Consider the following 16,584-nt stretch of genomic DNA (forward strand, 5'->3'; position numbering starts at 1 on the left):
GGCTGGAGTCCTGGAGTCAGCAGCAGTCGGGAGCTGGAGGCAGGAACACACAGATTCAGCCTGGCATGGATCAGGACCACAGGCAGACAAACAGATGGAATCCTCCCAGGATGCTGACGCAAACAGGGACAGGTGAAGAAGGGTGAAGGTGAAAGGCTGAAGGAAGAGCATTTGACCCTTGTGACCCCTCATATTTATACTGACTATGATGCATATAGGACGGAATACTCTGTTTGTTCAATTTTGGTCATTTGTCTTGTCCACTCCTCCCTAAAGGAGGATTGCAGGAGTGACCCCGTTTACTCCCTTTCTCTTTCTGGACCATAAGATGTTCCTCAGAAGCCTCGGTTCTGCATAACATTCTCTAGCCATAACTATAAACATTGAGTGTTATCAGTCCTAGAAGCAGACACTGACTGAGAAAGTTTCTGTTAATTTCAGCAAGTACAGCTGCTTACAAAAGACTTAGCTGAAAGCAAAATTACAAGGCAGAAAATTAGCTTTATCCTGGCCCAAACCAGGACAGTAGTTGAGGGCTCATACCTGGAGTTTGTCAAGGTGAGGCCTGACAGAATTTTGAGAAACCTGATCTGCTTGTGGGTGTCCCGGCTTACTGCATAGGGGTTGGACTAGTTGGCCCTTAGAGGTCCCTTCCAACCCAAATTATTCTATGATTCTATATAACAAAAGAAGAAAATTCTTCATAGCAAATGGCAAATTAGTGATAACTGTGGGACACTCCTGTTTCTATTTCCATTTGCAGCTGTTAATTCATATAAAAGGAAGAGCAGAATTATTCTGAATATATATGTAAATACATTGGGTTCTGTATTTCCCACGTGAGTTCTAAAATTATGAAGGCCGTGGTAACAGACATTACTTTATACATCCAGCAATTGTTATTCTTATCAAGTAATTTTTCACTGTTTTCTAAAAATCATAACAGTATCTTAAATATAAACCTAGTATTTATAACATGTATTCCTCGGTACATTTTTATATTGGCTCACATTGTACATTGGCTCAGTACATTTTTATATTTAAACTCTGATATTTGCTAACTTCTGAGACCCCAGATACAGAGTTATGGGACAAAAGCATAATTTTCTATATCTCTTTAACTAGACTATGACAGCAATCTGAATAGAAATCTTCCCCAGATATGGTATTTCTGTTACTTAGAATCTGTTAAGTAAATGTAATACCAAAAAGCACATTAGGAAACAAGCACATGGGCTATTTAATCACATCGCTAATCTGAGGAGAAATAATTTCAAAACTTAGCCAAACTCAGACTTTCACTTGTGTTTCTTCAGAACCTTCTCTTTGGTGACCAATAAGCCTTACCTCCAGTTTCAATCCAACTGAAACCCAGAGAGATTTATAAGAACAAGCATAGAATGTTGATATAGGAGAAAATTAACTATAGGATTAGCAACTTAAACTCACTAACAAATGAGTTAGCAACACTGTTTCATTGTAGAATAATACATTAAATATGCAAACTATACACTGTTTCCTCAGTCTTGAATCTAAGCCAGTTTATTGTCTGTCTTGACAATGCTGTCCCACAGTGTCAGAGGATACAAATGAAGATAGTGCAAGTATATCAGTAGATAAGTAGACTTTAAACATAAAAAGCTGCCTTTAAACTTCTTTCTAAAACAGTGTTCCAGGCAGTGGTATTGACCTTTCTGCATTTACATTTTCCACTTCTGTCTGCTGCCCAAGTAGCTCTTGTGAAATTGCAAAGTGATTTCTGAGAACAGGCATGGGATGATGAAATCAGAGAACATTAGTTTCCTGTGGCTACAAAATTTGGTTGAGCCAAGTCTGGTACAAAGGAAGAAATTGTTAAAATTGGCACTATTCATAATTCGGGAAACTTTTCAAAGACACTGACTTGAATACCATTTTAAAAAATGTTAAAGATTTTATAGAATGTCTAATGATTGTTTTTCAGTATTGGTATAAATAAGCAATCTATATTTAAGTAGCAACAGCATGTATATTTTCTACAATATTTTACTGACTTTATTGCTTATGCACACTTTAAATGACAATCCAATAAAACCAACACAAACTGTATTTCTGTTAGAGTTAGCAAATAAAAAAACATGATCCAGCTCAAAACTTTTCTGCAGCAAAAGTCTGAAGAGTATAAAGCCAGGAAAGTGGTAGAACAGAGACTGACAGACTGGAGAGTTGGGCAGTGAGAAATCTAATGTATTACAACAAGGGCAAGTGTAAAGTCTTACATCAGGGATAGAGCAACCACAGTGTATGTTGGGGACTGAGCTGTTGGAGAGCAGCAAAGGTGAGAGGGACCTGGGGGTGCTGGTGGATGGAAGGATGACCATGAGCCAACAATGTGTCCTTGTGCCCAATAAGGCCAATGGCATCCTGGGGTGCATTAGAAGGGGGGTGGTTGGTAGGTCAAGAGAGTTTCTCCTCCCCCTCTACTCTGCCCTGGTGAGGCCACATCTGGAATATTGTGTCCAGTTCTGGGCCCCTCACTCCAGAAGGAACTGCTTGAAAAGATCCAGCACAGAATGACCAAGATGATGAAGGGAGTGGAACATCTCCCTTATGAGGAAAGGCTGAGGGAGGTGAGGCTCTTCAGCTTGGAGAAGAGGAGAATGAGGGGTGACCTCATTAATGCTTATAAGTATGTAAGGGACGAGTACCAGGAGGATGGAGTGAAGCTTTTCTCAGGGGTGACTAACAGTAGGACAAGGGGCAATGGTTATAAACTGGAGCATAAACGGTTCTGTATAAATAGTAGGAAAACTTTTTTTCACTGTGATGGTGACAGAGCACTGGAACAGGCTGCCAAGGGAGGTTGAGGAGATTCCTTCCCTGGAGACATTCAAAACCCACCTGGACACATTTCCGTGTCACCTACTATAGGTGACCCTGCTTTGGCAGGTGGGGGTTGGACTAGATAATCTTTTGAGGTCCCTTCCAACCCCTAACTTTCTATGATTCTATGATTCTCTGAAGACCCACATCTCCAGGTGTCCCTGGCTGACTGATCTAAGCTTCTCTTAGAGGGACATTCAATGATTGCTAAAAACTGGCCTCTTCTTTTCCACACCTTCTAGCACAAACATTGCTTTTGAAATATCTGTGCAGTGTTCACACAGTCGTTGCAGTGGATTATTTATGGAAATGGCCCATACCTGGGCAAACAAATGGGCTAGTTAAGTATGTATGAATGTTCATAAAACAAACTGCAGCTGGGTAACTTGGAGTCCCACAGCTTCTTCTCTGTATTTCCAGTAGAAATGGAAAACTACCACTGAAACTACCATCCTTTATTTTGTTCTTGTATGATTTCTGTCATACAGGCACAGATAGCACTAGGAATTAAATGTTGCCAGAAAGAGGTAATGCTGAAAAGCCACAGTTGAAAGAAAAAAATTTTCTTGCCTTTGAAGTCCTTTTCATTTCTTCCAATGAGTTCCTCTGGATTCTCCCAAAATGCAGCTAAGGACTATGTACCTGATAGTTTATATTGAGCAATATGAACACAGTTTTTTCACAGGTATTCTGTTATACAAGAGTTTTCAGTCACACAATTGATTTCAAAGAGCAATGTAATTCCAGAAATAATACCTTTGAAAGTGTCATTCTTACAGTCAGTTGAATTATAATCCTTATCCCACTTCCTCCAACAAAAACAACACCCAACCTTTAGCATTAAGGTAAGATTCCACTAAGACACCAAAATATATGAATGATTTCATTGTAAGCACCAAGTGCGAAGCATAGTAATAAAAGAATTACTGTAATACAGGCTATCACAGTGTCCAACAGACCCTGATGTTCCAGAGAGGAGCTGCAATACTTGCTAAAGCTGGAGCTATGAACATTGTTGGAACTTCTAGCCACTTTGTAGATTGCTTTAAATTTTTGGCATTTTGGCAATCCATCCAACAGTTACATATTCTAAAAACATAAATGTCAAAGCTGAGAAAGAAAAAAATTCATTCTTTTATGTCCAAAAAAATTTCAGTTGTTATGTAAATGAGAATATAATACGTAGTTCTCTCTTCCCTTACATTACCAAAGATACATTGCTCACATCCATTGTTTGTTATATTGATTTTCTTTGTCAAGGACTAAAGGTGTATTCTGATAACATTAACGGCAAATTTTTTGATTTTTTTAAGCTAAGTTTAAAACCTACAAGACTCTGATTGACCAATAAGCAAACAACCACATTCTTTGTCCTCCAGCAGTGGCTTCATAAAGCAATATGCTCAGGTGACTCTATGGACCTCCCAAACTGCTCTGTCTTGTTTGCTATTCCTTCTTCTTGTCACAAGTTTTCCGAAGTTGTGGTGAAGTTGTCTTCTCTAGAAATCTGCAGTGAAAGGCCAGCTTCTCCTGTTCATCACATCACCTGGATTTCTGGGGTACACACAAGTTCTTAACTCTGTAAATTTAATGGGGCCATTGCTTTGCAGGCTTCTGAAGCACAGATACTGATCTAAGCCCTACTGGCACATAGCACAGACTAGACCTGTTGCCTGGGCTTTCACTTTATGTCTAAGTCACAGGCCAGTGATCACTGCTATAGCAGTGCTTTATTTACATTTAGTGATAAGGTGCCCTTAGGTCTTTAAAAGCTAGAAAGTAAATTCAAATAATAGATAACTGAAAGGTATTTTATGCATTGACCTTCTTCCTCCTTTTTATGAGAACTTTTTGTAAGGACAAGTTGCACTTCCAATTTTGTTATTGAGGATAAATACTGTTAAATAAACAAGATGAGAAAAAGAGACACACAGAATGCAAAGTGTTTGTTTTATGAAATAAGTAAGCATTTTTCTAAAGACATTATTGTGAAAAGTTTTGTCATCTAAATCAAATAAATTGGCTAATCAAGTACTAGTTTGCAAGCAGATAAAGACCAAAGCCATAGCAGCAATCTAGGTATTTTTAGAATGCACCAATGTCTGTGAATACTAAGCTAAACAAAATAGAAGCAAAATAAGCCAGTTATTGCAAAACCTAGATTCATACTGTGTCACAGAATGTGGAAAGGATAATAAAACCCTGCGTAAGTTTGTTGTGTTATTTTGGGTTTTTTCTTTTCCACATTTTAGCAATCCAGTTTAGAGCCCTGTTCTTGAACTTCCAAGCATTGGGAAGGCAAAGTGAAATTCCATTTAATTTTGTACACTTGAGACTTCGTGCGGTCATCATTGTCTTTCAGAATCACTGTGTTTCCTCAGTTTAGTTTTTTATATATATCAGCTCTTCTATCTCAGAAAGCCAGACACCACTGTCTGGGCCTGGTCATCCAACCAGTGTTTAACCCTGCTAAGTGCACTTGTCCATGTCATGGACTGCCAGCTTTTCCCAGATGATGCTGTGGGACTTAGCTGATACTATTTCTGAAGTTTAAAGCCAGAATTTTTGAATGCATAATCTGTTTCTGAAAGAGAACTTGAGTCTCTGTGGAATAACATTGACATGCAGGATGATGCATGCATGAACACTGCCTTCAGTTTTTATTCAGATTAGATGTTAGTAGTAAACCCATGCAGTGACTGAGTAGAAGTTTATTTTTCATAACCACTACTTTATATGGTTTTTTCTTTCTCATTAAACTTTAACATATGTACTGCATTGCTGAGTTTAGTGCTGTGAAGTTCGCTTAATGCTTACAGCTAAATCTATTGAATGTCATGAGAGATTACAATTTACATATTGGCATTTAACTTACAAACTAGGTAGACTGTATTTATGAACATATGTAACACAGCTCAAAGTAAAGCTGTCAATGAAAAATGAACGGCATAAAGAGTTCTAAAAAAATGCATTACCTCTTTTGGTTTCATCCCTTAAAACCATATAATTAATGAAACAGTTTAAAGGTAAATAATTTTATATTAATTTTAAATATTTGTATATTATTTTACTTTTTTGTAATTCTTTTATATGGGGGGTTTTATATTAGATTGTTATTAATTTTACTTGGCTCATAGTGACAAATCCAATATCTTACTTTCCTATTTCCACATAAAGAATTTATTACTTTCTCACATCATCTGCTACTGGAAGAAGACAGGTATTTTATCAATATCAATGGATACGGTCCCTTTATATTCTCTGAAAAGTATTTCCTGAGCAGTTTCACCTACATTTATAGACGAATACTACAGAGAGTACATTCTTGATGGTGAATACACATGATAGTATTCCTACCTATACGCATGTCCCACTGATGTCAAGCTGATTATTAGTGCGGATAAAGTATACAAACTTGGTATAGTTAAAGGTAAAACATCCTTGCTCAGTGATATAATTGACAGGATAATCTTTGGCTAGTGTCACGTTTTCATTCTGATTATATCCTTATACTGGTCTTTTAAAATAACTGAGGTCAGTGGGATACTTATGGCTGGCATAGTTAAGTTGAGAATTTGTAATTGTGTGCTTAAACCTTGAAAACTTTCTTTTCCTTTCTTCTGGACAATTTGAACTTCTCTTTTGGGATCTGAACACATATTTAAAATGTTTAAACACATATTTAAAATGCACAGTTATGTCATAGTTACACTCTGGTTTTCAAGTGCGTTTAAATGTTCTTCCCAGAAACTGGTGTACTAAGCTATATGCATAGTTGCCCAAGAGAACACATCTCTCAGAAGGATTTGATTTAGAATTCTTTGCTTGTGAAGAGTTAAACAATTGTTTATTGACAATACACCAGTTCCATATGGTAAATTCCATGGGATCTGATAAGACCCATCTCTGTGTGGCTACTGAGGTAAATGGTGGATGAATTTGCAAAGCTATTTCCATCATATTTGAAAAGTCCTGGTAGTCTGGTGAAGCTCTCACTGACTGGAAGTGGGGAAAGAAATCTCATCCCCTTTGCAAAAAGGGAAAAAAGCAAAACCCAGGGAATTAAAGGTCGGTCAGCCTCACCTCTGTGCCCTTTAAAGTCATGGAGCAGATCCTCCTGAAGACTCTTTTAAGGCACATGGAAAATGAAGACATGATTATTGGAACCAACATGGCTACACCAAGGACAAATATTGCCTTACAGATTTGGTGGCCTTTTACGAGTCAGTGGATAAGGGAAGAGCAACAAACATCATCTATCCAGACTTCTGCAAAGCATTCACTGCTATCCTGCAAGATAACCCGGTCTCTAAGTTGGGAAGACATGGATTTGATGGATCACTTGGTGGATAAAGAACTGGCTGGATGGTTGCACTCAAGAAGCTATGGTCAATGGGTTGATGTCCAAATGAACACTAGTCATGAGTGGTATTTCTGAAGGGTTGGTACTGGGACTCAGGCTTTTAATGTCTTTGAGACATGGAGTGCACCCTCAACAAGTTCACTGATGACACCAAGCTGTTTTGTGTGGTTGACACACTGGAGGAAAGGAAGGCCATCCAGAGGAAACTTGACAGGGCTCATGCCAACCTCATGAAGTGCAAATGAGGCCAAGTGCAAGGTCCGGTACCTGGGTTGGGACAATCCCAAACACAAATACAGGCTGGGTGGAGAACAGATTGAGAGCAGCTCTGGGGAGAAATACTTGGGAGTGTTGGTTGATGAGAAACTTGACATGATCCAGCCATGTCTGACTGCAGTGCAGAAAGCCAATCATATACCCTGGGCTGCATCAAAAGAGGTGTGGCCAGCAGGTTGAGGGAGGGGATTCTCCCCCTTTACTTTGCTCCTGTGAGACCCCACCTGGAGTGTTGTGTCCGGTTCTAGAACCCTCAACAGAGGAAGGACATGGATCCATTGGAACAAGTCCAGAGATAGGCCATGAAGATGATCAGACTAGCAGAAAGTCTTGAAGGAATCACTGGCACTAGAAAGGACTAGTGAGGGGTAGCAGGTATTTGACAGTCCAGGTAGCATAACTCTTAGCCTAAGATCAGGGAGCAGAAAGGGCCAGTGCTTCAAAATGGACAGGGAGCCAGGAGAGAAGGGCTCCAACACAGCCATCAGGGCAGGGCCTTATCAGCTCCAGCAGCTGATAAGCTATGCACCCTTGCCTGAGCTCTGGGAAGGGCCATGGGTGGAGACCTTATACAAGGCTAGTCAGGGCTTTTTAGTGTCCCTGCCAGCGCTCTTAAACCTTACAGTGCATCTTCAAAAGAAAGCTAGACTTCCAGGAGTAACTGTGGATGTAGTTTTGTAACCTGGCTGAGGATCTGTCATAAGAAAGAGAATGGGGAAGATAGTAAAAGCTGTTACAGAGGGCAAGAAAGTGAGCAGCTGCCAAGGTTTGGAGAGAATATCGATACATCATTGTTAGACTTGTGAACATGATGGATAGACATTCATGATTGGTCTTGCCATTACTTGCTGCTCTGCAAAGCTGGAAACGCAGGCAGTGAGGGCAGCAGCAAAGCGAGCAGCAGAACCTGAGGTTGATGCACCTGCCAGAGGAATCAGGGGCAGCCCCTCACTCCCAACTCCTGCTCACACAACTCTGCTGACAAAGGCCTGATCCGGGCCAGCACATCTGCACCACATCAAAGTTAGCATAAGCACAGGCAGAAAAACCTGGGGGAGAGATGGATGGGAGGAGACCCTGACTGATCAGCTTAAGAAATAACTCATTATGAGTATTAATTTAGATTTTCTTGGACTTTGTTATATTAAACAGTACCAGATATGCATCTTTCCCACCTGTTAACTTCTTTAAGTACTATTATGCGTTTTTCATCTTTCATTTCACATCATTGCATAGCTGGAAATCACAAACAGCTGAGGGGATATAATTTTTTAACTGTATCTGTTTCAATGTTATACTATTTTACCTTTAAGATATTAGGGATCTTAATGGAACCTCTGATAGTTCTTTTGATAGTCTTTTGCTCCAAGCAGGCAGCTTAACCCCCTGCAAATGCAGAAGGCTTAAGTAGTTCTGCCTTGAAAAATACTTCAGAATATTAGTGAACTACCAAGAAGAAAGTGAAAACTGATTCCACTTGGAGCATAATCTCTTTGAAAGAATGCTAGTCACCCAAGAGTAACTTTGAGGAGGACTTAAACAGAATGGAAAGCATTCCAAATAAATGAAAACTGGTAAGTAATCAGAGATAGATGTCACACATCCTACTGAAAGGGGAAAAAAAAACTGATCGTGTTTAAGCATAGCCATTCAAACTTCTTGATAGAGAAAACGTATCAGGAATTTTCTGGGAAATCTGGTGCTATCTTAATTCCTCCTTGCTATGATTCCATTATTTTTGCTACTCATGTTAGCTGTCAAAATTAGAAATTCTACAAACACATGTGCTAGCTGATAACTGGCATCATAGAATGGTCTGGACAAAGAGCTGAAACTGGCTGGGCTATAGTTTCCTGGATTTTCCTTTTTTCCCTTTTTGAAAATGAGGATGATGTTTCCTCTCTCCTGGTCAGTGGGAACTTCACCAGGCTGCCATGACTTTTCAAATACAATGGAAAGTGGCTTTTACAGCTTCATTTGCCAGTTGCTTCAGGACCTGCTGGGGATCTTGTCAGGCACCATGGACTTGTACACCTTTAGGTTCTCCAGATGGTCTTGAACCTGATCTTCTGTAGCTCGCCTTGAGCTTCACATTCCCCACCACCCCCTTCATGCTGGTAACAAGAAGATCTAACATAGCACTCATTGACTCCTCTACCACCTGGAGAAGCAAATTGTTGCCAATACATGCCAGGAGTTTCCTGGTTTGCTTATGCCCTGCTGTGTTCTGAGGCCACTGCTTGGTTCTGAGGAACATGTTATGCTCCAGAAAGAGCATAATATAATAATAAAATATTTTTCTTTAGTTTTTATCCTTATTGTTTCATTAAATCTGTGTAGTTTAGTTTCCAACCATAAGTCTTTCTCCCATATTCTCTCTCCTTTCTTTCAGGGGGATTAATAGAAGGCATCTGTCATTCGGTTAATTGCCAGCCCAGCATTAAACCCGGACACCTTGACAGTGAATAAGTGTTTCCTGATGTTCTGACAGCACCTCCTGTGTTTCATTTTGGGTCCATTTTCTCTGGTCCTGTCACTGGGCACAGCTGAAAAAAAAGCCTGGTTTTGCCTTCTTTGCACCCTCCCCTTTTGTCTTTCTAGACATATATATCCCCCTCCCTCGGATACTGCTTTTCTCCAGGCTGAATACTCCCAGCTCACTCAGCCTTTCCTCACAGGATACATGCTCCACCATTGTACTGCCCCTTTGGTGGACTCTCCATTAACTTAATTTCTCTCTTGTTCTGGGGAGAACTGGACACACTACATCAGGGGTGGTCTCACCAGTAGTAAGTAGAAGGGATGTGAAGATTAAGACAGCAAAGAAGAATGAACACAGAGCAAGAGGGGGGTGTTTTCACCTGCCATATTAACTTTACAAATAGATTAAATTCACTGCCAAAAAAAGAGGAGTTCCCATTATGGTAAGTTTAGAATTAAAGTAAGAAATTTTGCAAATGCTGATCAAATAAAATATAGTGAAATTAGTCGGTTGCTGCTTTATATAATCCCTACACAAATTTTGTAACCTTTTTCTTTGTCTCTGCAAGGGATTCCAGTATGAATTTTGGGATACTTTTCTGAATTAAGTTTTTTCCTAGAACATAGTTTCCTGCTCCCCCTTCACAGTGGCATCAGAAAAAGACCTCCCATTTAACCAGTTCTCATGTCCTTATCCTAGTCATAATTTGATCAAACTCCAGCTGAAGTTTTAGAATTTACTAAATCCATTATAATTTTGCTCCAAAACTTTCTCTACTGTAGATTAAAAGCCTTTTAACTTCTAACAGTAAAGAATTATGGTCTGTTAGCTAATTTGCTCTAAAATTTTCTGTTGCCTTTTGTCCTTCTCATGGTTGTTAATTATTTTGTGGAACACTTCACTTTGCTTCACTTCACATGAACAAGCATGACTGTTCTCTGTTGGAAAATAAACTTCTCCGGTAATCTTTCTGCACATTCACTTTAAAAGTCAGTTCTTGGAAGCTGGAGATCCAATTGGTAGACAGTAGGATGGACAGCACATTTAGAACAACTTCAGCAGGTCTCCATTAGCTCTAACAGCAATACATTAATAAATTCTTCACATTTCTTCTCCCTGAGCAACCTCCATTAAGTCCAAAACATTATCCCCCTCACAGTCTGTGACCATTTCTATTTGATCACTCCACAGAATCACAGAATCACAGAATTAGCCGGGTTGGAAGGGACCTCAGAGATCATCTAGTCCAACCCTTGACCCACTGGAGCAGTTGCTAGACCATGGCACTGAGTGCCACATCCAGTCTTTTTTTAAATGTCTCCAGGGACGGAGAATCTACCACCTCACTGGGCAGTCCATTCCATAGCCTAATCACCCTCTCCGTGAAGAAATTCTTTCTAATATCTAACCTAAACCTCCCCTGGCACAACTTAAGACTGTGTCCTCTTGTCTTGTTGGAGGTTGTCTGTGAAAAGAGTCCAGTTCCCACCTCGCTACAGCCTCCTTTCAGGTAGTTGTAGACAGCATTGAGGTCTCCCCTGAGCCTCCTCTTCTTCAGGCTGAACAGCCCCAGCTCTCTCAGCCTCTCCTCATAGGGCCTGTGCTCGAGTCCCTTCACCAGCCTGGTTGCCCTCCTTTGGACCTGTTCCAGGACCTCTACATCCTTCTTAAACTGAGGGGCCCAGAACTGGACACAGTACTCGAGGTGTGGCCTAACCAGCGCTGAGTACAGGGGAAGAATCACCTCCCTGGACCTGCTGGTGATGCTGGTTTTGATACAGGCCAGGATGCCATTGGCCTTCTTGGCCACCTGGGCACACTGCTGGCTCATGTTCAGTTTCTTGTCGATGCAGACTCCCAGGTCCCTTTCTGCCTGGCTGCTCTCCAGCCACTCTGTCCCCAGCCTGTAGCGCTGCATGGGGTTGTTGTGGCCAAAGTGCAGGACCCGGCACTTGGCCGTGTTGAACCTCATCCTGTTGGAATCGGCCCAGCTCTCTAGTCTGTCCAGGTCCCTCTGAAGAGCCCTCCTGCCTTCGAGTTGGTCCACACTTCCTCCCAGCTTGGTGACATCTGCGAATTTGCTGATGATGGACTCAATCCCTTCGTCTAAGTCGTCGATAAAGATATTAAACAGAACTGGGCCCAACACTGATCCCTGGGGGACACCACTAGTGACCGGCTGCCAACTGGATGCAGCCCCGTTCACCACCACTCTCTGGGCCCGGCCCTCCAGCCAGTTCCTAACCCAGCACAGGGTGCTCCTGTCCAAGCTGTGGGCTGACAGCTTTTTCAGGAGAATGCTATGGGGGACGGTGTCAAAGGCTTTGCTGAAATCCAGGTAAACCACATCCACAGCCTTCCCCTCATCCACCAGACGGGTCACCTGATCATAAAAGGAGATCAGGTTGGTCAGGCATGACCTGCCCTTCCTAAACCCGTGCTGGCTGGGTCTGATCCCTTGCCCATCCTGCAGGTGCTGTGTGATTGCACTGAGGATGATCTGCTCCATAACCCTGCCAGGCACTGAGGTCAGGCTGACGGGCCTGTAGTTTCCCGGGTCCTCCTTCCGGCCCTTTTTGTGGATTGGCGTGACATTCGCCAACTTCCAATCGTCTGGGATGTCCCCAGTGAGCCAGGACTGTTGGTAGATGATAGAGAGAGGCTTGGCGAGCTCTTCTGCCAGCTCCCTCATCACTCTTGGGTGGATCCCATCCGGTCCCATAGACCGGGGGTCCAAGCAGCTCAAGAGGTCACTGACTGTGTCCTTCAGTATTACAGGGGGGCTGGAGCACCAATTTCTCATTTGTAATTTATCTATACAAATATATAGACACATATTTCCTTCCCTAACCTACTAGTGGATTGTGGGTTTTTTCCCCCATCTCTATGGAGTTTTTGTGTTCCTAAAGAATACTTGAAAATGTGAAAATATGTGATTCTCTCTGAAGACATACAGACTCCAAGGGAAGAGAGTGGTTGGATGCCCTGATTTTCAGTGTGATAGCAAAGCCACTGCTGATGTCTACTTAAGTCAGACTTATTTCACTTGTGTCTAAAACATTTTGGACTCTTGAAAAGGAAAGACTCTTTGGGACAAACCTATAGTGGCCAGAGATTAATACCAGTAGTGACAATTTGAGGTGGGAGACCTTCCCAGTTGCTCTTGTGCAGATGAGTAGACAAATTCCCACTATATGCAACAAAACTTGGTACTTCCTTGTACACCTGACAGTATTTTTTTATATTTTTTTTGGAGATGGGTTTCAACACCCAACACCCACGTAAGGTCATGTGAAAACTTAATCGCCTAAAGTGGAAACGTACCACATCTGGGTGGGACAGCATACCTTTTATTTTTTCTAATAATTACAAAGAAGATGATTTTGAAATTTTTTGTTTCTTGTCAGAAACATTTACGGTTTTTAGGTGCTTGATTTTTTTTTTTTTCCCCCTTTCCAGTGCAGGTATTGCTATATAAAATCGCTGTGCCACTTTGCTGCAACTACGGGGTATGTGACACTCGTCCTGGCTCACCTTCCTGTGCCTTCCGTGCGTGGATCTGACCCGCAGGCAGCAGGTGCCACAGCACCGGTTGCAAGCTCTACGTTTAAAGCAGAAACTGCTCTGGCTGCATCAATGCGAAACAAAACGCAGCTCATCCCGCACCGCACTCCGGCCTGATAAGCCCGACGTTCACATTCCTCGGTGCCGTTCGCGTTCCGTGTGTCCCGGCGCGGGGTATCTGCCTCGGAGGGGAGCGTGGCTCCGATGCGACGGGCAGAGCCCTCAGAGTGCTGGGATGGCCGCAGTTCCAACGAGCACCCGAAGGGCTGCTGCAGCCACTGCAACCTCTTCCTGCCACCGGCCCAGAAACGGACACCGAGATACGAGCCACACCGGGCGGCCGGAACTTCGCGGGAAGGCACCCAGAGGGCCGGGACGGGGACGGGGGCGGTGGAGCGGGGCGTGGTGAGGCCGGTCCCGGCTGGGGCCTCCTTCCTTGGGAGGAGGAGGAGGAAGGGCGCTGACACCTGACCCCATCGGGCAGGGCCTGAACTTGTGGTTAATTAGAGGAGCGTTGTGGTCAGCTGTCGCTTTGCTAACCGGGAGGGGCTGCGAAGTTCGACCATGAAGGTCGGCGGTGTCGAGAACCCCGTGTTTGAGCCACCCATCCCTGGGCTCAGCAGTCAGCGTCAGGCGGCCCCGTCCGCAGCAGGGCCCGACGTTCTTTCGGCCGAGGAGGGGCCTTGCGGGTGGGGCCGCTTCGTCCCAAAGGCTCTGCAGCTCTGCAACAATGCCGAGGGCTACCTGGCTGCCTACAGCCTTCTTGCTGTCTTCCAAGGTAATCTGTCCCCTGCAGCTTGCCTTGAGCAGCAGGCCTGATGCTCTCCTCTCGACCTTCCATGGGTACTCGGCACCTGTGGGCCTTACAGTAACTACTCTGGGTATACCTCTGGAGGTGTGGTGGAAGCCAGGCCGGGGAAGGCAGGGGAAGAGTGGTGATTTGGGTCGCAAGTGAGAGCCTGGCAGGGTTGCTGCAGCTGCCCGAGTCTGGCACTTGTTGCTGAAGGGTGATGAGTGTCTTTGATAGGGAAAGAAAGTACCCTGGTGCCCTGGATTGCTCACACAGTATTTTTGTCTGCATTTCACTCTGTGCTTCCTCTTACTTTCCTGCCTGTTTGATCACTGCAGAGTCCATGGTCCAGATGGATCTGCCCTTCGTAGTCTGCTGCAGCCCCATTGCTCAAAGAGAGGTAGTGGTCTATGTATGCCTCATGGGTTGAGATACATGAGACAGGTAATAAAAGATGCAATATAAGCCAATTGGCAAAACAGTAGTGCTGTAGAATGTACTTGGTTACCTGTCTGTGAACTAAAAAAAGTACCTTGGCATGGTTGGTTCTTTATGTAATTAAGATGGATTTTTAAAAAATCTGATTTTGTCCAGTGGATCCTGGTGCAGACATCTTTCAATACCCAACATCTGGGAGAAAACATGAATTTTATCTTGCTCTTGGTTTCTGTTGTTCATCTTCAGATTTTCTTGTCCATATATTTAGGTTTTCTATAAAAAGATTTGAGAGGGCCTTGAGAAGTCTTAAGCTTAGAAAGTAGTAAAAAATGGTTGAGGGAGAGGAGAAGCATTAGTGTACCAAATGTACAGACTTGAGTCTTGCAAGGCTTACATATTTGTCTGAAGTGGAGCTATTAGATTAATGTTCAGAACCCTTCAATGCTATTAGACTAACTAGGAAAGAAAACTGTGTCTCCTGAAAAAATGGGAGATTTTAACAACTATCCTTGTTGCTCATAAAGAATGAAATTTCCATGGAGGGGTGCGGGGAGATGTAGAAAAAAGATTCAGCGCTAGGAGCACAGGCAGCCTATGCCAAAGACATGCAGGATCAAACTGGCATGTTCCCTCCTGGAACCACACTGATGGTCTGAGGAGAATTGAGCAGAAGGTTTTGCTTAAAACCAAGAAGGATTTGACTGCTATTTGCATGGCTTTGAAAATCCTTAGAAGAACCAATGTCTCTTGGTATTTTTTTCCATGAGCTCTTTCTGATTTCAGACTGTTAAAAATCTGGTCTTATCATACATGTGTTATGTTACAAAAAAAGTGTCTAGAAATTTTGATTTTGGGGCATAGCTTATTGTTCTGTGCTTATGTTTGTTAGGTCAAGCTACAACAGGAGGTGATGTCTGTTGTCCTGTTGTTAGCTCAAATGTTTTTTTTTTCTAACATAGTAAAATGAAATGGAGGACTGGAAGAATGCAAGTGATGGTTTCTGCCACAGCTGACAAGCAGAAGACTTCAGATTATGCATGTATATTTTTGTAGTTTAAGAATCTAGATAGGCAACCAAAAATGTCCTGAATGTCATCCTAAAATGTTTCAGATTAAATTACACTAGAGAAAGTGTCTTGAGTAAGTAAATCATTTACACTAGTAAATTTTTTCCTATAGCATTGATTTTTAAAATCCAGTTTGCTAGGCTAATTTGACCTTCAGTGCAGCTGAATAATGAATTTGTATAATTTAAATTTTATTATTAGTGTGGATAGGTTCTCACTCTTAAAAAGATATTGTCATAAAAATCTCTGTCCCCTTACGATGCTGTGGGTGTTGGTTATACCACTTGTCCAGGTCTTGGTCCTGTTATCTAGCTGTGTATGTATACCAGACTTCACAGAGGTACTGCTTTAATCTAGTTTAAATTTATTGCCTTAGTAAAGAAAATTCTGATGCTTGTTTTGGTGTAGGCAGGCTGTTCCAGGCCTTGTGGCATTTATAATGAAGTTACCAGGATTTTCTGAACAAGTGCCTTTCTTTTGGCTAGATCATAGAAAGGAAATGGGGCACTGAAGACTCAAGTGGCAACTTCTTATGAGAAGCAGAACAAAATCATTTCCAGGCAAGATGTTAAGTGCTGTATATGAAATTTTGCAGAAATACTCTGGTTTTACAGGTTCACAGTTCAGATAAAAGCACACAGAACCCATCTGGGATTTTGAAGCTATATGAGCTAACATTTTACTCTTGCTTTGGGTCTAATTACTTAATTTACCCTCCAAATGACAAAAACAATCAATGAGG

The 16,584-nt window shown here is 42.2% G+C and overlaps 1 protein-coding gene across 7 annotated transcripts in view; it reads left to right on the forward strand.

Annotated features, from left to right (window-relative positions):
- Nucleotides 1-16,584, forward strand: part of SLCO4C1 (solute carrier organic anion transporter family member 4C1) — a 97,061-nt gene that overhangs the window by 57,299 nt on the left and 23,178 nt on the right. For 3 of the 7 annotated variants that reach the window (XM_030466790.1, XM_030466795.1, XM_030466796.1), the window contains exon 1: nt 14,023-14,325. In XM_030466790.1, coding sequence (XP_030322650.1) covers nt 14,112-14,325 — 214 coding nt within the window. In that variant the 5' untranslated portion in view covers nt 14,023-14,111. Of the gene's footprint in view, nt 1-13,442; nt 13,868-14,022; nt 14,326-14,704; nt 14,782-16,584 lie in introns of those variants that run through there. The other 4 variants (XM_030466791.1, XM_030466793.1, XM_030466792.1 and 1 more) reach the window with 3 other exon arrangements.

This window comes from Calypte anna, chromosome Z (genome assembly GCF_003957555.1).
Source record: "Calypte anna isolate BGI_N300 chromosome Z, bCalAnn1_v1.p, whole genome shotgun sequence".
NCBI classification, from domain to species: domain Eukaryota; kingdom Metazoa; phylum Chordata; class Aves; order Apodiformes; family Trochilidae; genus Calypte; species Calypte anna.